Raw genomic sequence first — 21,201 nt, 5'->3', positions numbered from 1 at the left:
AATCACTATAGGGCACCCCATCTTCATTGTAGGACCTTTATTAGACCACTGGACTGATTGGTAACTTAAAGGCCACACAAGGGGTGAAAGCACTGTAGGCCCGCCAACATTGATTTGTAGAGCCAGTCAAAAAGAATTGGAGGGTTGTTTGGGAGGGGCAAACCATGCCCTAGTTATTCCACTGAGGAAAAGAGGAGAACCATCACTTCCTCTAGCCGTACACCCAAGTATGTATAGACCCTGCAATGGCAGGATTCTAGAAACACAAACCACTCACAAGCTGGTTTTAAGAAAGTCTGAATGCTACAAACAAGCAAATGCCTAACAGACAAAAGAATAGATGCACATACAATACTGCACAGTTCAATATTGAATACTTAATTGAGTCTACTCAGTTGGGTATTGAGTACAGTGTATTGATAATTTGATGGAGAATAGATACCACACAAAATATGAATTCAAAGCGGGCATCTCTAAATGGTTCTCAAGGCATGTTAGACACTATATAATAATGGCCCCTATCGGTTATTATCAACTGACAAAGACTTTTAAATTTGCAATTCTTAGTTATACCGTTCCAATCATTAAGATCACATTGGTAGGCTAGTTACACTAAATATATAAGATATCTGAAGTCAATGATATTTCTGACCTGTACATTTTTGCTGCTTGTTGTTGCCGGACGACTTTCCTCACTTTTTCCTTTTTTGGAAGTAGGTTCCCTGGAGGCGGATCCTGAGGAGTTGTTCTTCATAGAATTATCCTTTTCTGTTGAATTCTCTTTTTCAACATCCATCTCCTTAGAGAAAAACTCAGTATTCAGTATTGTTAATATGTACTTGGTTCTATAGAGGCATAGTAAAACAAGCAAATTTGTGGAATTTATATCCCCTGCTTGCAGGACATATTGTAGGTTAATATTATTGAGGTTAGGTTTAAGCATGTGAGTATCGTGCTATTGAGACATAATGTATAGTCTGAAACTTGAAGAAAAAAAAAATTCACATCAGTTGGAAAACTTAGCATGAGTTGGATGTGCATAAGGAATTTGGTTGAAACATCTTAACAATATCTACAGCAATTATCACACGAAAACCAAAGAGTGCCCGAGATGGATGGAACTACAGAGGAACACAAACATTGTTATCAAGTTTGAAGGAAGTTTGAAGCTAATATTTTTTTTCTCTATTTTTTAGAGTTATTAAGTGGAAACTGCAGATAATGACATTTTTTTTAGAGTTAATGAACAGAAACAGCAGATAATGATGTTTTTCTTTATTCAAGGAGCCATCAAACTTGGCCGAGCCCTTAAGGAATTTAACCCTGTGACCAAGTTTAAAGTAAATCGGTTAACATTTGTTGTAGTTATTGCATGGAAACGGCGCAGCAGATAATTACGGTTTTCGTTATTCAAGGGGCCATAACTCTGCCAAATGTGGTCCGCTGAAAGTGGTCATCGAACCTGGCTGAGCCCTTAAGGCATTTAACCCAGTGACCAAGTTTAAAAAAAATAGGTTAACATTTGTTGTAGTTATTGCACGGGAACGAAGCATGACAGACAGACAGACAGACAAACCCAAACTAATATCCCCCGTTTCGGTGAAAGCGGGGGATAAAAAGGATGTACATTCTACTTGAATCTGTAAACTGACTTATTCAATAAAGTGCTCAACCTTTCTGTCTATTCAATAACAGACCACAAAATGAAAACAATCATATAATTTAATAACCCAATAGAAAATATCACTGGATTGAACTTGTATTCCTGTGAAATAACAGTGGTAAAATTGGCCAATATTCCAGTGGAATATAAAGTGGCCAGGAGGCCTATTAGCTCACCACTTTTTTTCCAACAGCCTCCTAGCTTTCTTCAAGGGCAAAAGTCAGCAATGGAAGTAAGTTAGGTCCATTATATATATTGTTGACTTTCACCCTTGAAGGAGGCTACATGATTATTGTTTACTTCCGTTTATAGTCGAGGCATTTCAGAGTTACTCCCCTTGGATGGAAACTCGCCATTTGTAATACAAATGGAGTCATTTGAGGAAACACTTACATTAGCCTGATTAAGGCATATTATTTGTAAGTAATCATTGATACTTAGTTATTATGTTACTACATTTATTTATTGTCCATTAATGTACTGTGTCAATTATTCTTTTGTCTCGTTTCCAATGTTAATTATGTTTATCATCGGAACAACACATCGTTTGGTAAATATCTGAGTATTTCTCATTTATGTATTTTCAGACTGTGTTCATTGTTGATCTTAATAAAGACGTACAAAAAGACCACGTTCTTATAGAGGCCAGGAGGAACAAATTATTGGGACTCTTAACTTTTGTTTAATTTCTGATATATCAACTATGGTAAAGGTATATTAAAAGAGTGTAACATATATAAGCTAAGAACAGGAAAAGGAGTCGAGGGAATTATGATGGGATGGTAATTCATGCAACATTTCAATATTTCAAATGATTTTCCCTGGGTCCTTCTGCCCCACACCCTCATTTATACAACGTTGATCAGTTTACCTACCTAGATGATCTACCAAATTTAGTTAAATTTTCTTTACCTGTATTGGAGGTTAAGGATATTAAATATTTACCTCTTTTCCGCTATAAGGTACTGCCCCTCAGTTTCCTCAACAGGGACGGACCACACTCTCAATGTATACAGTGCTGATTCTGATGGGCCTTAAGATGCTCCAGAACAGTTTAGGTTAAAATCCCTTTACTACACTGGAGGAGTAGGATTTCAATTGTTTGAAAGTTTATTTCCCCGATAATCCATGAGTGATTTACCAAAACAGGCAATCTGAAGACTTTATTTCCTAAACATGATAGTTTAGGTGTGTGGGCAATATAATTTATCCTCTGAGTCTGGAAAAGATTTTTGAAATATTTGTTAATTTTCCCTTTGGGGCCCCACCCTGGCCCCAGGGGAGGGGTAGGAATCCCAATTTTACTATTTTGTAGCCTCATCTACCAAGGATGATTCTGACCAAGTTTGAAAAATATCCATCCACTGGTTCTTGAGAAGAAATTGAAAATGCAAAAAGTTTACGCACAACGCACGACAGACAACGACGACGGAAAGCGATTAGCATAGGTCACTTACAGGTGACCTAAAAATAGAGATAACAAATCTCAACTTAGGTAACTAAGGTATTAAGTTTGAGAAAGATTCTTCCAGTTCTAAGAAATAGTGAAAGATGGCTGCTTGTCAGCCATTTTGTTTATCTGATCAGTCTCAAAAGTAAATATGCACAACAAAGGACCAAGAGGAACTTACATATCAATTTTGAGAATGATCCCTTCAGTACTTTCTGAGAAATAGCAATAACAAGAATTGTTAAGGATGGACGGACAGACAATGGACGGACCACTGACGAACTTGGGATCACAGACCACGGATGATAGACAATTTGAATAGCCCACCATCTGTTGATGGTGGGCAAAGGGAGAGAATAAGACAAGATTCTGATTTCTGGCATCCATCTTCTTCTTCCTATCAAGCTCCAAATGAAAAATTGCAAAACAAGGCATTTCATGTGAAGATCCTACCTATAAAATTGGGAATGATCTGCAGGGCACACCTACCATTTATAAAACAAGGATGCTCCAGATCATATTTAGTTAAATTCCCTCCATTCTGAGTAGGATTTTAAAGGTTCATCTCTATTTCACATTCTTGGCCCTGCCCCTTTGTCTCCAGGGGAACCATACCCTCCATTTGTACAACCATGAATCCACTTTGTCTATTATGTCTCAGACAAAATTTTGTAATTTAAACCTCTTGGTTTGTTACCAAAGAATAAGAATTGTAAAGATTAACCTCTATTTCTTCTTATGTAGCCCTGTCCCTCTGTTTACACTAATCTGAATCACTTTGTCCAAGGATGCTCCAAACTAAATTCAGTCAAAATCAACTTAGGATAAGTAGTGTTTTGAAAAATCTGACAAATGATGGACAGACGAGCAATGGAGGCTGCACCACAGCATAAGCTCACCAGTCCTTTAGACCAGGGGAGCTAATAAAACATAACAGTCGTACAGTAGTCTGTGATACATATGTATATACAGAGTGTGATTACAGAGAAATAATAAAATTCAAAGGTTTCCGGAACAGTAATGAGTTACATTTATGTAGGTTCTTACCTTGGGACCTTTGGCAGCTTTCTTTGGACCACTTTCAGCTGATATCGATGATGAACTTTTAACACTTTTCTCTCTTTTTTTCTCTCTTTTTTTCTTCTTTTTGATCCTGGCATTGCAATTTTTTCTATCCATTTTCCTTTTTTTTCCTGCTCGAAATTCTCTGTTGTGAAGTTGTTTTTCATCAGTCCCTTCACTGCTGCCATCACTGCTAGAATCTTCGCTATCCTCCGTATCTGTTTCTCCGACTGAAGCCCTGTTTTCTGTCTGAGGATCTTCATCAACATCCATCTTTGTGGTTGTATATGTGGCAGACACTGTCTCTGCACCCTTTGGTTTTTCATTCAGTTTAAATAAAGAAGAAGCTTGCAGTGCCTGGCTAAATGGTATCAGGGTTTCTGCGGAATCTATTGCAGAAGTTGTGTCATGATCACGTTGAGGTGTCGTTAGTAGCCTCTGTGATTGATTTCCAGGAGAAAGTGGTATAGCGTACTTGGGATCATGAGAAGATGAAGATCTGATCTGGATATTTCCTGAGCCACTAAGAGAACTTAGAAATAAAGAGGTATCATGGCCAACCTGTTGAGATATTTCTACTTTTCCTTTGGGGCTTTGTATCTCTTGTATTGTTTCATCCTGAACAGTTTGCCCGGTTACTGTCGCACTGTTGCTGTAGTTCATCTGATTGGGGAAACTTGTTTTCTGAGTTTCACTTCTTTGTTGGGCTAAAATGATGATAGAGCAAACTTAAAGTAAGGAAAGATTTACATCCTACAGTAACTATGACATGTATGAGTGAGCAAGCTGACAATGTCTTTTGGAAGACTCGAGGATACTCTAGATCAGATTTGGTTCAAGTCCCTACATCTGTGCAGAAGGAGAAGGATTTTATATTAACTTCTATTTCCTCTATTGGGCCCTGCCCCTCTGCCTCCAGTTGAGTCATACCCTTCATGCTTACAACAATAAGTCCCCTACAATGTATGGGCCTCAAAGCCTATGAAAAAACAAGACGCCCAGGGGCCTTAATAGCTCACCTTGTATTTTGTTTTCAATTCAAAACCTGCTGAGTACCATACCAGTTTATCAAAGGAGTACAAGGAATACAAATTGCATAAATGACTACATGTTAATCGGTTTGACACATAATAATAAGACACTAAGAATATGGGTGTATTCTTCATGTCCAGAAATTTTGTAAATGATTATTGCATGGGGATCTTGACTGTTTCCATGTTATGACCCAGAGAAATTACAGTCTCCACATAATCTGTTTACAAAAAATTAAATCCTCTTTGCCCAAAGATGCTCTATAACAAGTTTGGTTCCAATCCTTTCATTGGTAGAAAAGGAGGATTTTTAATATTTTCCTCTTTCCTCCTATTTGGCCCCACCCCTCTAACCCCAGGGGGTGGGGGGTGGGGTGGGGGGTGCATATACCATTTTTATACAAACTTGAGAACCCTTTGTCCAATGATGTTCCAAACCAAATCTGGTAAAACTCCACTCAGCCGTTAAGGACTAGTAGTGTTTTAAAGGAAAAAGTTGATGGATGACTGACACTGCACCATGGCTTAGGCTCACTTGGCCCTTTAGACCAGGTGAGCTAGCAATGAACATTGAAAGAAACATAACTTGACAAGGGAGGTTACTCTAAGCCATAACATCTTCTCCAAGTCAAAACAAACTCCTCCAAGTGGAACTCTTCTTTGTGATTATAACTGATGCATGAAATTGGTATGGGTTACCCTTTTACCTTCAGTCACAACTTTTAAAGCACTTCAACTTTCTACAGCTTATCATTTGTATACTATTACATTTTGATAGTGCATTTAATTGCACAATTCACTGAGCGTTTACACACCTGGTTAAACAGAAGTGATTTGGCCACACCTATTACTTCCAATCACTATTAGACAGCAGCTAACAAACATCTTGAAGTTTAAATCGGAAAAAAACCTATATCGCAACTCAGTTTTGACCGATAGTAAATAATCCAGAGACTTGTAAAATTAAACCGGTGCACCAAATTTTGAAATTAAGAAGACATTAATAATCAGATCCCATTTAGGGACATGAGCAGACAGACTATTTGAACCAAGTTTGATTGATATTATAATTGAAAAGGATGAGTGTCTATATATCAGGTCCTTTTTTGGGCCTCGGTATATTAAGATTTTCACCTCCTTAATTTTTTCAAAGATGTCCTACTATATTACACATGCAAAAACTAAGGTAAAAGTTTGACCGAAAGTGGGTTTTTGGGGGGTCACGTAAATCACAATTATAATATAACGTAAGGTGAAAATCTTAATATACTGGGGCCTAAAAATGGGCCTTATAGACAATCATCCTTTCTCTGTGAAACAGGGGGCAGAATGGTCAGCATGGAAAATGAGTTACAAATTGGGCAAGAGTATAAGGGGATCAATTGTACCAAGTATGGTTAAAATCTTTCTTGTGGAACTGAAGAACAGACAAATTTGACAATGTCTAGGACAGTAAGAAGTAACTTTATCAGGGCTATGTATGTATGTGTTACGTAGATTAGGTCATTATTAATTTCTCTGGAAATCAGAGCCTTTAGTGGATTATTTTAATATCCAATACTGATGAAAAATATCACAAGATATATTTACAGCTAGACAATATTGCGTTATCATGCATTGTTTTGTAATTCAATCCGGAAAACACCTAATCCTTTTGTTGTTATATGCAATAAAGTCTGCTTAAACTAAAAAACAATCAAAATACAATTTTGATAATTTTATACATGCTGTTATTGATTTATACAAATGGTCCCTACGTAATGTTTGTAAACAGTGGAGGGTGTTGGGGTTAAAGAGGTGAAAAGGTCATGCACACTAATTCGGTTATATTACGCAGCATCAACCTACTACAGCTGCTGCAGACATTGCCTAAACTCGCACAGATGGACAGTGGTCAAGGTCAGTCTTGTGTTTTTAAGTGCAAACTTTTTTGACCCGCCTCCTCCCCATCTTCCTCTATCTGGTATTGTTGTACTTACCTGTTACTTATTATCCAGGTGGTGGTTTTATCCCCACCTAGGACCAAACTATTTCATGTACATGTTCCATATAGGTTTATGTTTTTTGAAATATTTTCAGTTGTTGTTTATACAAAATAAACGGTCAATTTCAATTCAATCATGTGATAAAAAACAGAAAGATGGAACATCAAACATAAGAAAAAATGAGAATATCCAAGACAATAAAATCCCAGGACTACAACTTGTATTTCAAATGGCCATTCTATGAACATTTGCGTGAAGTCTGGTTAAAATTCTAATACTAAATCTGCAGGAAACATTGAAAATGTAAAAAGTAAATAGATGGACAAAGAGTGCTCAATCACACTTCATTCCCTTTAAGATAAACAGTTTGAGGGATAAAAAAAGACAGACCAGGCAGTAACAATCAAACATTAATCAATAACTTACCAAATTCGTTTTGGATTTGTTTGCAGATAGGACAAGTAGTCTCCTGTTTCCTGATGACTCCTGTACATCTGGTTCCCTGGCTGTCGGCCCCACACACCCTGGACCCAGGCTCAAATATGGACTGGTTTACTCTCCATCCACAAGTATCACAAAACTTTTTACCCCGAACAAGTTCTTTGTTGTTGCAGGGATTTTCGTCATCTGTTCCTGGACAGGCGACAGTGTCTTTAGGTTTTTCCAAAACAGAAACTTTTGGTACACATGTTCCACATTCTGGACAGATTTCAACATCTGGTTGAAGGTCACTTCCACAGGGTCTACCATCTTTCAAGCCCTGACACTTCATCATGTCAAGGGGTTCTACATTCACCTACAAAAAAGACACCTTTATTAGGCCACACTACATTCTTCCTTATCCTTTGAATTTCCTCTATAACTCATTGATTCATACATTTTCACCTGTTTCTTTTATTATTACCTTACAGTAACAGTATTTATTTTGAGAAACTGATCTTCAACAAGAGGCACACAGGGTCTGTATCACTTCCCTGTTTCTTTTGTTATGTGAATTAGACAAGAGGTTGAGACTGAAATGCTTCAGCATGCATGAGACCATGGTGATCATTTACAATTCCCCACTGATCCAAAACATCCTCCAAGTGCCCACCATCATAGGATCTTTATCTGATCTACAAAGGATCTTGGTGCCCACCATCATAGAATCTTTATCTGATCTACAAAGATGATCTTTTCGTTACTTTCTTTGCTCTTCATTTTCCTAAGAGGTATTAAAATGACCAAGTCTCAAATTGAAAATCTTAAACAGGAATCATGTACATTAACTCAGAATGTTGTATATTATTTGCCACTATGAAACAAATATTATTTTATATTCTACCACGTCTGTGATGTAACGACGGTTTTTATTGGTTGAAAAGAGTGCATAATTGAGCGATATACCATGTGCGTGCCAATAACCAATGCACATGAAATAGTGTGCATGCATGCTGTTCCAACAACCTCCCAGTATTTTATCATGAATTAACAAAAATAGCATAACTGTCAGGCGGGATCAAAATATTTGACAGGCCTGCCATTCATAGATCTATAGACCTAAAGTATGTGGGTCCGTGCAGTGAAAATGGTTTATTAATTATTGGCATTTAAAATGTACAGGTCTGAAGACAAAATGGTAAATTATTAATTACTTCTGTTTTTACTTCACTGGGTAGTGCCGTACATTTCACGATGTATGCAGTGTGTGTATGTACTGTCAAGCGTTGATTTCATGTTTTGACGAACGATGTCGATAGCGTGCCAATGTTTGATTGATTGAAATAAACATCGTATCTGACGTCCCACGTGTTCAGTTGTTTCTGGTCTGCAAAACGTCGTCTGCTTTCAAAGAACCAAAGTGATGTCGAGCATTCGCCTACAGTGTACATACCGTGTGTGAAGAATAATATTGCAAAAAGTAACATCGATCTGAACAGTGGTTACAAAACACAGCTGTCCGGTGAAGTCGGTGAAGGTGAGTGTCGTGATCAGCCGGTCAGCGACTTTCCATCCCGTCATGGCAACCAACTAAATATGCCAACTCATGTCTGGCCTATCGTATGATGTTGTATCACTGGCACTTCCAAGACAATCCGCTTGATATCGGTACGATGATGATGGTTTTAGAAGTAAACGCAATCCGAGAATCCCAACCCTACGCACTGAGATGTGATAAATCTTGCACGCGCAAAAGAACAGCGTCTAATTTGCATATCGAATTATCTAGGTCATGTCGCCTTATAAGACAGCAAAACTTTACAATTAGTTACATTTGACGTGGTAGAATAAAAATAATCAACTTATGTGCGTGCATTATGGTGGAATATATAACGAGGGTGAGAAAATGTTGGTAAAACTAGTTAACGAAGGCCGCTTTGGCCTGAGTTAATTATTTTTCCAACATTTTCGAATCGTACCATTTCCCAGAGAGATAATACCATTTCCCAGAGAGATAATAATGACAGAGAACAATAAGCCTCATCAATAACCCATTATATGGTATATTGCCTCCATTTCCCAGAGAGATAATAATGAAAGAGAACAATAAGCCTCATCAATAACCCATTATATGGTATATTGCCTCCATTTCCCAGAGAGATAATAATGAAAGAGAACAATAAGCCTCATCAATAACCCATTATATGGTATATTGCCTCCATTTCCCAGAGAGATAATAATGAAAGAGAACAATAAGCCTCATCAATAACCCATTATATGGTATATTGCCTCCATTTCCCAGAGAGATAATAATGAAAGAGAACAATAAGCCTCATCAATAACCCATTATATGGTATATTGCCTCCATTTCCCAGAGAGATAATAATGAAAGAGAACAATAAGCCTCATCAATAACCCATTATATGGTATATTGCCTCCATTTCCCAGAGAGATAATAATGAAAGAGAACAATAAGCCTCATCAATAACCCATTATATGGTATATTGCCTCCATTTCCCAGAGAGATAATAATGAAAGAGAACAATAAGCCTCATCAATAACCCATTATATGGTATATTGCCTCCATTTCCCAGAGAGATAATAATGAAAGAGAACAATAAGCCTCATCAATAACCCATTATATGGTATATTGCCTCCATTTCCCAGAGAGATAATAATGAAAGAGAACAATAAGCCTCATCAATAACCCATTATATGGTATATTGCCTCCATTTCCCAGAGAGATAATAATGAAAGAGAACAATAAGCCTCATCAATAACCCATTATATGGTATATTGCCTCCATTTCCCAGAGAGATAATAATGAAAGAGAACAATAAGCCTCATCAATAACCCATTATATGGTATATTGCCTCCATTTCCCAGAGAGATAATAATGAAAGAGAACAATAAGCCTCATCAATAACCCATTATATGGTATATTGCCTCCATTTCCCAGAGAGATAATAATGAAAGAGAACAATAAGCCTCATCAATAACCCATTATATGGTATATTGCCTCCATTTCCCAGAGAGATAATAATGAAAGAGAACAATAAGCCTCATCAATAACCCATTATATGGTATATTGCCTCCATTTCCCAGAGAGATAATAATGAAAGAGAACAATAAGCCTCATCAATAACCCATTATATGGTATATTGCCTCCATTTCCCAGAGAGATAATAATGAAAGAGAACAATAAGCCTCATCAATAACCCATTATATGGTATATTGCCTCCATTTCCCAGAGAGATAATAATGAAAGAGAACAATAAGCCTCATCAATAACCCATTATATGGTATATTGCCTCCATTTCCCAGAGAGATAATAATGAAAGAGAACAATAAGCCTCATCAATAACCCATTATATGGTATATTGCCTCCATTTCCCAGAGAGATAATAATGAAAGAGAACAATAAGCCTCATCAATAACCCATTATATGGTATATTGCCTCCATTTCCCAGAGAGATAATAATGAAAGAGAACAATAAGCCTCATCAATAACCCATTATATGGTATATTGCCTCCATTTCCCAGAGAGATAATAATGAAAGAGAACAATAAGCCTCATCAATAACCCATTATATGGTATATTGCCTCCATTTCCCAGAGAGATAATAATGAAAGAGAACAATAAGCCTCATCAATAACCCATTATATGGTATATTGCCTCCATTTCCCAGAGAGATAATAATGAAAGAGAACAATAAGCCTCATCAATAACCCATTATATGGTATATTGCCTCCATTTCCCAGAGAGATAATAATGAAAGAGAACAATAAGCCTCATCAATAACCCATTATATGGTATATTGCCTCCATTTCCCAGAGAGATAATAATGAAAGAGAACAATAAGCCTCATCAATAACCCATTATATGGTATATTGCCTCCATTTCCCAGAGAGATAATAATGAAAGAGAACAATAAGCCTCATCAATAACCCATTATATGGTATATTGCCTCCATTTCCCAGAGAGATAATAATGAAAGAGAACAATAAGCCTCATCAATAACCCATTATATGGTATATTGCCTCCATTTCCCAGAGAGATAATAATGAAAGAGAACAATAAGCCTCATCAATAACCCATTATATGGTATATTGCCTCCATTTCCCAGAGAGATAATAATGAAAGAGAACAATAAGCCTCATCAATAACCCATTATATGGTATATTGCCTCCATTTCCCAGAGAGATAATAATGAAAGAGAACAATAAGCCTCATCAATAACCCATTATATGGTATATTGCCTCCATTTCCCAGAGAGATAATAATGAAAGAGAACAATAAGCCTCATCAATAACCCATTATATGGTATATTGCCTCCATTTCCCAGAGAGATAATAATGAAAGAGAACAATAAGCCTCATCAATAACCCATTATATGGTATATTGCCTCCATTTCCCAGAGAGATAATAATGAAAGAGAACAATAAGCCTCATCAATAACCCATTATATGGTATATTGCCTCCATTTCCCAGAGAGATAATAATGAAAGAGAACAATAAGCCTCATCAATAACCCATTATATGGTATATTGCCTCCATTTCCCAGAGAGATAATAATGAAAGAGAACAATAAGCCTCATCAATAACCCATTATATGGTATATTGCCTCCATTTCCCAGAGAGATAATAATGAAAGAGAACAATAAGCCTCATCAATAACCCATTATATGGTATATTGCCTCCATTTCCCAGAGAGATAATAATGAAAGAGAACAATAAGCCTCATCAATAACCCATTATATGGTATATTGCCTCCATTTCCCAGAGAGATAATAATGAAAGAGAACAATAAGCCTCATCAATAACCCATTATATGGTATATTGCCTCCATTTCCCAGAGAGATAATAATGAAAGAGAACAATAAGCCTCATCAATAACCCATTATATGGTATATTGCCTCCATTTCCCAGAGAGATAATAATGAAAGAGAACAATAAGCCTCATCAATAACCCATTATATGGTATATTGCCTCCATTTCCCAGAGAGATAATAATGAAAGAGAACAATAAGCCTCATCAATAACCCATTATATGGTATATTGCCTCCATTTCCCAGAGAGATAATAATGAAAGAGAACAATAAGCCTCATCAATAACCCATTATATGGTATATTGCCTCCATTTCCCAGAGAGATAATAATGAAAGAGAACAATAAGCCTCATCAATAACCCATTATATGGTATATTGCCTCCATTTCCCAGAGAGATAATAATGAAAGAGAACAATAAGCCTCATCAATAACCCATTATATGGTATATTGCCTCCATTTCCCAGAGAGATAATAATGAAAGAGAACAATAAGCCTCATCAATAACCCATTATATGGTATATTGCCTCCATTTCCCAGAGAGATAATAATGAAAGAGAACAATAAGCCTCATCAATAACCCATTATATGGTATATTGCCTCCATTTCCCAGAGAGATAATAATGAAAGAGAACAATAAGCCTCATCAATAACCCATTATATGGTATATTGCCTCCATTTCCCAGAGAGATAATAATGAAAGAGAACAATAAGCCTCATCAATAACCCATTATATGGTATATTGCCTCCATTTCCCAGAGAGATAATAATGAAAGAGAACAATAAGCCTCATCAATAACCCATTATATGGTATATTGCCTCCATTTCCCAGAGAGATAATAATGAAAGAGAACAATAAGCCTCATCAATAACCCATTATATGGTATATTGCCTCCATTTCCCAGAGAGATAATAATGAAAGAGAACAATAAGCCTCATCAATAACCCATTATATGGTATATTGCCTCCATTTCCCAGAGAGATAATAATGAAAGAGAACAATAAGCCTCATCAATAACCCATTATATGGTATATTGCCTCCATTTCCCAGAGAGATAATAATGAAAGAGAACAATAAGCCTCATCAATAACCCATTATATGGTATATTGCCTCCATTTCCCAGAGAGATAATAATGAAAGAGAACAATAAGCCTCATCAATAACCCATTATATGGTATATTGCCTCCATTTCCCAGAGAGATAATAATGAAAGAGAACAATAAGCCTCATCAATAACCCATTATATGGTATATTGCCTCCATTTCCCAGAGAGATAATAATGAAAGAGAACAATAAGCCTCATCAATAACCCATTATATGGTATATTGCCTCCATTTCCCAGAGAGATAATAATGAAAGAGAACAATAAGCCTCATCAATAACCCATTATATGGTATATTGCCTCCATTTCCCAGAGAGATAATAATGAAAGAGAACAATAAGCCTCATCAATAACCCATTATATGGTATATTGCCTCCATTTCCCAGAGAGATAATAATGAAAGAGAACAATAAGCCTCATCAATAACCCATTATATGGTATATTGCCTCCATTTCCCAGAGAGATAATAATGAAAGAGAACAATAAGCCTCATCAATAACCCATTATATGGTATATTGCCTCCATTTCCCAGAGAGATAATAATGAAAGAGAACAATAAGCCTCATCAATAACCCATTATATGGTATATTGCCTCCATTTCCCAGAGAGATAATAATGAAAGAGAACAATAAGCCTCATCAATAACCCATTATATGGTATATTGCCTCCATTTCCCAGAGAGATAATAATGAAAGAGAACAATAAGCCTCATCAATAACCCATTATATGGTATATTGCCTCCATTTCCCAGAGAGATAATAATGAAAATGAATAATAAGCAAAACAAGCCAAATACCAATCTAAACTGAAACCTACTTTTTTCAACAACTTTCATTTTCAGTAAAATATTCTGTTCTAGACCTTGGAATCTTCTAATCTAAACTGGAATATCCTTTTTGTGTTAATAACTTTCACTTTCAACAAAATGCTATCCTTATTCGTGACAAATGTACCATTTTTCAGTTTTATTATAACTTTAAAGAAATAAAACATTCTGCTATACATTTTCATGTTTTGCAGAAAAAATAATTGAATAATCTAAAAACAAAACATTAAGCAAATCAAGTGTCATCCTCAATACTCCAGGGGTTAATGCTCACATTCACTCTCTGCAACCCTGGAATATAAAGATCACAAAAGCCACAACCAACTTCATGGCCAGTCCATTTTTTTGTTAAGCAACCCAGATTCTTTTAATGAACATGTATGATCAAATGATCAAACTAGTTCTCGTCTCATCCACAGGGTGGTGCGCATTGAGCCTTTGATTTTGTCATGACAAATTCCAGGGGTGCAGAGAACGAAGTGAAGGAAATGAGTGTAAACCGTGAGTGTAAACCATGAGTGTAAACCATGAGTGTTAAACGTGAGTGTAAACCATGAGTGTAAACCGTGAGTATAAACCATGAGTGTAAACCATGGAGTAATGAGGATGATCAAGTATATGTCTCTGAACAAAACAAGTTTCTGCCAAGACTCGACATAAGCAATCAAAGATGAACATACACCTACTGACCATGAACCTTGCCACTTCTAAAAGATGATTGAGCTTTTTGCAGAACAGTAAACAATATTTTAAAATAAAACTACATAAAGCCACTAGGCCCAATGCCATCAAACCATTACTACTCAAAGACCTTCATGGTGAGTTGGCACCCGTATTACAGGTATGTTCATTATATCAAACTGGTAACTTCCATCGCATTGGACATCTGCACATGTTGCACACTTATATAAGAAAGGTGAGAAACTTAGAGCATCTAACTAACGTCCTATATCCTTAACCTGTATTTTGTGTAAGGTCATGGAAAAAATTATTGCACCAAACTTGGTAAGACATTTTGATTTGAATATGACATTGTGTTTGAACTCCATCTCCGCTTCAGAGAGAAACATATTGTGAAACCTGCTAGTCATACCTATGGAGGACCCAAAAGCCAATCTAACAGCATGCAGGTAAGCAGACGAACTTAATATTACTGGATTTCAGCAAAGTTTTTGATAAAGTGAACTCTTCAAAACTTCTTTTCAATCATCATCAATGTGGGATTTGGTACCACACTCTCAAATGGATCAGTAAAAAGTACAGGTACCATCAGTTGTCCCCAAAGGCTCAGGCCTCGGCCCAATTTTGTTTTTGGTCTATATAAATGACTTACCACTTAACCTAACAAGTACAGTGCGTCTATTTGCAGACGACACTACCATATACTTAGTGGTAAGTAGTTTATAAGATGCAACTATTGCTTCGGGAGGACTTGGACAGGTTATACATTTGTATGTATGGGAAAAAAGGTGGGACATGGAATTCAACCCAAGCAAGTGCCAGGTAATGCATATCACCAGGTCCAAGATGCCACTCATCAGTGTGCATCAGCTACATCAAAATAAATATCAAAGTAAAAAATGAGAAGGTAAAGGCTGCAGCCTACAAGGCACTGGTACGTCCAAACTAGAGTATTCCGCCTGTGTCTGGGACCCATATACTCAAAACTAAAGTATTCCGCCTTTGTCTTTGACCCATATACGCAAGATCAAATTGACCCACTGAAAATGGTCCAGCGCAGAGCGACATGCAGGGTCGGGTGAATTCTCTCATCTTGCGAGTGTTAAGGAAATTGGATTGGCAAACATTGGCTGAAAGATTATCTGTAGCCAGACTATGTCTATTTACAAAATAGTTTATCAAAAAGTAGCCATCACAATGCCACTGTACATGTGTAAAATATGTGGATTAATTAGGTTGCCTTACAAGCGTCAGCTGTAGGGAATTTCCCTTTAGCTCAGCAGTAGAGCATCGGGCTGGAGAGCCAAGAGTCGCGGGTTCGAGCCACAGCGACAGCACTATCTTTATCACTATTTCTCATCCTATTACAAATAGGTGCCGGTGACCCTCCCCATTCAAGGTAGGAGAACCATTGGCGGGGAGTCAAAGAAACTGGGTTGGTGTTTAAAAAAAAGAGGGGAATAGTGTAAAATATGTGGATTAATTAGGTTGCCTTACAAGCATCAGCTGTAGGGAATTTCCCTTTAGCTCAGCGGTAGAGCATCGGGCAGGAGAGACAAGGGTCGCGGGTTCGAGCCCCAGCAACAGCACTATCTTTATCACTATTTCTCATCCTATTACAAATAGGTGCCGGTGACCCTCCCCATTCCAGGTAGGAGAACCCTTCGCGGGGAGTCAAAGAACCTGGGTTGGTGTTTAAAAAAAAGGGGGGAATAGCGTAAAAGATGTGGATTAATTAGGTTGCCTTACAAGCATCAGCTGTAGGGAATTTCCCTTAAGCTCAGCGGTAGAGCATCGGGCTGGAGAGCCAAGGGTCGCGGGTTCGAGCCCCAATGACCGCACTATCTTTATCACTATTTCTCGTCCTATTACACATGCAGTACATTATGCACCTCCTGAAACCTTCAAGAAATGCTCAAGACACTTTTCAGCAAATACCCACCAACAAAGACTTGTATAAATACTCTTTCTTCCCCCTTACAATAGTGCAATGGAACGCCCTTCCCTACAAATCTGCAGCAGTCCATAATTGAGGCCAAAAAGAGGCAATCAGTAATGCTGCTTTTGTGATGCCTTATTATGGGTAGCATGTTTTTAAATGCTACACCAGTTTTACTCTCATTTCTCACAATCAGTCAACCTAGCCATACTTGCATGTAACACACACACTCCAACACACCCCGAACCCACCACACACTCCAACACACCCCGAATCCACCACACTCCAACACACCCCGAACCCACCACACACTCCAACACCCCCCGAACCCCCCACACTCCAACCCCCCCCGACCCCCCCCCCCACCCCCCACCCCCCCACCCCCCCCCCACCCCCCCCCGACCCCCCCCCCCACCCCCCACCCCCCCCCCACCCCCCACCCCCCCCCCACCCCCCACCCCCCCCCCACCCCCCACCCCCCCCCCACCCCCCACCCCCCCCCCACCCCCCACCCCCCCCCCCACCCCCCACCCCCCCCCCACCCCCCACCCCCCCCCCACCCCCCCACCCCCCCCCCACCCCCCACCCCCCCACCCCCCCCCCACCCCACCCCCCACTCCAACCCACCCCGAATCCACCACACACCAACACACCCCGAATCCCCCACACTCCACCACACCCCCAACCCACCCCGAATCCACCACACGCCAACACACCCCAAACCAACCACACACTCCAACCCCCCCCGACCCCCCCCCCCACCCCCCACCCCCCCCCCCACCCCCCCCCCCACCCCCCACCCCCCCCCCCACCCCCCACCCCCCCACCCCCCCCCCACCCCAACACACCCCAAACCCCCCCCCCACTCCAACACACCCCGAACCCACCACACACTTCTGTCTCTTCCCTGAATAATCCAACAGGTTTTAGCTATCAAAGGATTGCAGTTTCCTAATGCACTCCTATACCTCTATTTCTCATGGCTTTTTATTTCACTCAAACTTTTCTTTTTCTGATTTGACGAAATTAAGTAGAAACACTACCTTTAACATGTACATATAGAAACACGCTGTACATAATACTCTCAAGAGGGTGTCGCTGTATAGATAGCTAGATATATAGATAGATCACATGGACTGACCCGGCCTATTCCCTTCACAACTGTCAAATAAATGATACCTTGACAATTAAACTGCCGCCTAGACATATAAAATCACAAACAACTGTAGCTTGAATACTTACGTTTTATCCGGTATATAACCAGTTCGTGCATGATCAGTTACTCACGGAAGTATCCTTAACGTAGAATTATTTTTAACAGAACATGCTATTTTAAAGTTCATAAACTGCAAAAATTAGCTGTCTATGTTACAATCTAAGTGCCAAGTCCAAAACGAGACACCCGACTCGTGCTTTTCTGAGATATCAAAAACGAAAGTGAAAGCAAACATTCCAAGACTAAACAGGAAATCCTGACGTCAGCCTATGATTTTTCAAAAATCAATTCTTACACGATTCACATGTAACGAGTTCATTTGGATTGGATACAAACTAGGCCTGTGTTCCAATCTGCCATAGAGCCATGGTTATCGTTTAATTGTTAGGAACTATGCCCCGCTTACCGTACTTCAACCACGGTCCCTTGTTTGTTTGTAGCACTGTACAGGTAATTACTAGCTATCGCGAAAGAGAACAAAAATACCAATATATTAAATATGGCCTGGCTTTTTTTATTCTAAATGGCGTATTCTTTTTTTCGAGTTCACCAATATTATAGTATATATACATTATAGACCAATCGTTTCTAGTTTAGTTTTGCCATGGACTTTTTGCACATTACCATATCGACCTCGTGTTTCTAAATATAGATCTGGTACATGTATTTCGTTCACCGTAATGGGAATATCAAAAGTTGCTGACAGATAAACTTGAACATTTAAAGCATACCAAAGGTGATTAGTATTTACAAACAAACAAAATGAACGTAGTATGTTTATGATTTTGTTTATTTTGTTAATCTCTTATAAGTTCATATTGTGATATCACGGAATTAGATTAGATCCAAGTCCGATTAGTCATAATCCCTAGATGTGATACAAATTATACATATTTACTACATTTTTGTCAATTTTTGTATCCTTTTGCTAAAATATTCAAACAAAATAACCAAGTTTGACTGAAAACATTTTTGTCACATTTACGATTTATCTCATTATCACTATTTGAATATCTGATTAGAGACGTATATATTACACGTCTCTGATCTGATATATATCTCATTCTATCTAATGTCATATATTTATTTGAATTCCCAACCTTTCATTTTAAAGGTGCATCACGTGTGTGTTACATTCATCTTTATAAATACATAAACCCCATTAGCTACATCTATTGCTCCCAGCTGCAGTATGCAGATGATTTCCCAATAAATGCTGTACAGTTAAGTGGTAATTAATTTGAAATTAAGAGCATTGTTAGTGTGTTGAAATCTGTAAGTATGTTGTTTAATTATTCAAATTACTTCATTACCATAAATCTAATAATATGATAATATATTTGGCATTTGTTGTCTTGTCTTGCTGCATATAATACAGATATTCGGGGGGGGGGGGGGGGGGGGGGGTCTCTATTTATATATTTTGTCCAATACAAGATTAACTCCAGTGAATTGAGGAAGGTACAGTACATAAATACGTTAATAGTAAATAGAAGGTCTATATTATATATACCACGGACTTAGATAACACTCTAATCTAATGCCCCGTGTTATCTAAGTCCGTGTATATACGCACCATTTTAACCAAGAATAGGAAAGAAAAAAATCGGCATGTACGTATACGTATACAAGTCTTATGGATTTGAGCAGAGACGTTTATATTACATGTACATATATTATATATGGGTACAGAAGTAATAACGACAGTGCAGACAATAAAATTTGTCAAATGTTCAGGACGATCCGCCCCTTTATCAAGACAGGAACATGACAATTTACATATCACAACATATAACAGAGATAAACAGTCACCTTGAAACAATGATACAATATATATACTGGTACCCCCATCCCATCTTGCTGGCATCCCTTATATGTTATATATACGTCACTGATTTGAGATAGGCCTATTTATCATTGAACCACCTGATCAGACGGAGCATATATATTTTTGCTATATTCTCAGGGTGCTTCATCTTTGTTGACTCATTTGCGTACAAAATTAAACATTTACTCTTTGTGGTTTGCATATAAATATAATGCAACACCTGTGTCACATTGCTTAGACATCTTATCTTTATCTTTATCCATTCCCCCGTTATATCTAGCCAGAGGTCACTGCTCTTAATTGGGAGACACGTGCACGTGTGTACAAACTGCAGGTACCCCATCCTGGCCTGCTGACAGCCCTTTGATGTCTTATACGTATACCTGGACACAGTAAAGGTGTGTCCAGTACTCAGGGCCTCCTGCTGTCAGCATTGTACACTGGTGTGTTGAGTGGTATATATATATATCTACCTGTTAACACATTTCACACCTGAGGCAGGCTGGCTTGTTCTCAGTTCCCCACTTTTAAAAAGGTGTAATGTAAATGCAATGTAATTATTATGTATACGTATTGAAATATTTGACTGTACACTGACTCTTACCATTTAGTGATAGCAGAGACGTATATATTACTGTAATACTATTGTAATATGTACGTCACTGGTGATAGTTATATCTGTATAATACATCATATATATGTAATGATTGTATCAAACACAGTAACTTTCCTGTGAGAATGTACACCTGTGAAGGCCTCACCTGCTATGGTTAGCTGCCCCAGGGCTTGGGGAGAGAGGACTTGGTCACAACCTCAATTCAATTTATTACCAAATGCACATTGCATATAGGCGTACAGAAATATATATATAGATAAATACTTTACAAATATCTTGTACAATGGCGGAGAACATATGCAATAGATTCAATTCCATATATAATAATTACAAATTCATGAAATAGTCATAAGTTTGGGAAAACTTTAAGGTTTTCCTAAGGTAACTTAGCGGTCTCTTATGAAGCATAATTTAGTTGTTTATGAAATAATACAAATACAGCCTTAATCTAACCAAATTTCTAGGATTTGAATGAATTTTGTGATGATAATTAGGGTACATAACATCACGGGGGAAAAATCACAAGTCCCCATTTTGACAAAAACGGTCGCAT

The 21,201-nt window shown here is 38.0% G+C and overlaps 1 protein-coding gene across 5 annotated transcripts in view; it reads right to left on the bottom strand.

Annotated features, from left to right (window-relative positions):
• The window catches only part of LOC110456924 (E3 ubiquitin-protein ligase rnf213-alpha-like), a 298,096-nt gene that overhangs the window by 273,523 nt on the left and 3,372 nt on the right, over positions 1 to 21,201 (bottom strand). For 4 of the 5 annotated variants that reach the window (XM_021507988.1, XM_021507990.1, XM_021507991.1 and 1 more), the window contains exons 2-4: positions 7,618 to 7,987; positions 4,161 to 4,882; positions 653 to 799 (exon numbers count right to left, since the gene is read on the bottom strand). In XM_021507988.1, coding sequence (XP_021363663.1) covers positions 653 to 799; positions 4,161 to 4,882; positions 7,618 to 7,987 — 1,239 coding nt within the window. Of the gene's footprint in view, positions 1 to 652; positions 800 to 4,160; positions 4,883 to 7,617; positions 7,988 to 18,230; positions 18,426 to 21,201 lie in introns of those variants that run through there. The other variant, XM_021507992.1, reaches the window with a different exon arrangement.

The sequence above is a fragment of the Mizuhopecten yessoensis genome, unplaced genomic scaffold (genome assembly GCF_002113885.1).
Source record: "Mizuhopecten yessoensis strain PY_sf001 unplaced genomic scaffold, ASM211388v2 scaffold8949, whole genome shotgun sequence".
Lineage (NCBI taxonomy): Eukaryota > Metazoa > Mollusca > Bivalvia > Pectinida > Pectinidae > Mizuhopecten > Mizuhopecten yessoensis.
The sequence above is the reverse complement of the archived record's forward strand: the minus strand, read 5'-3'. Positions and strand labels throughout refer to the sequence as shown.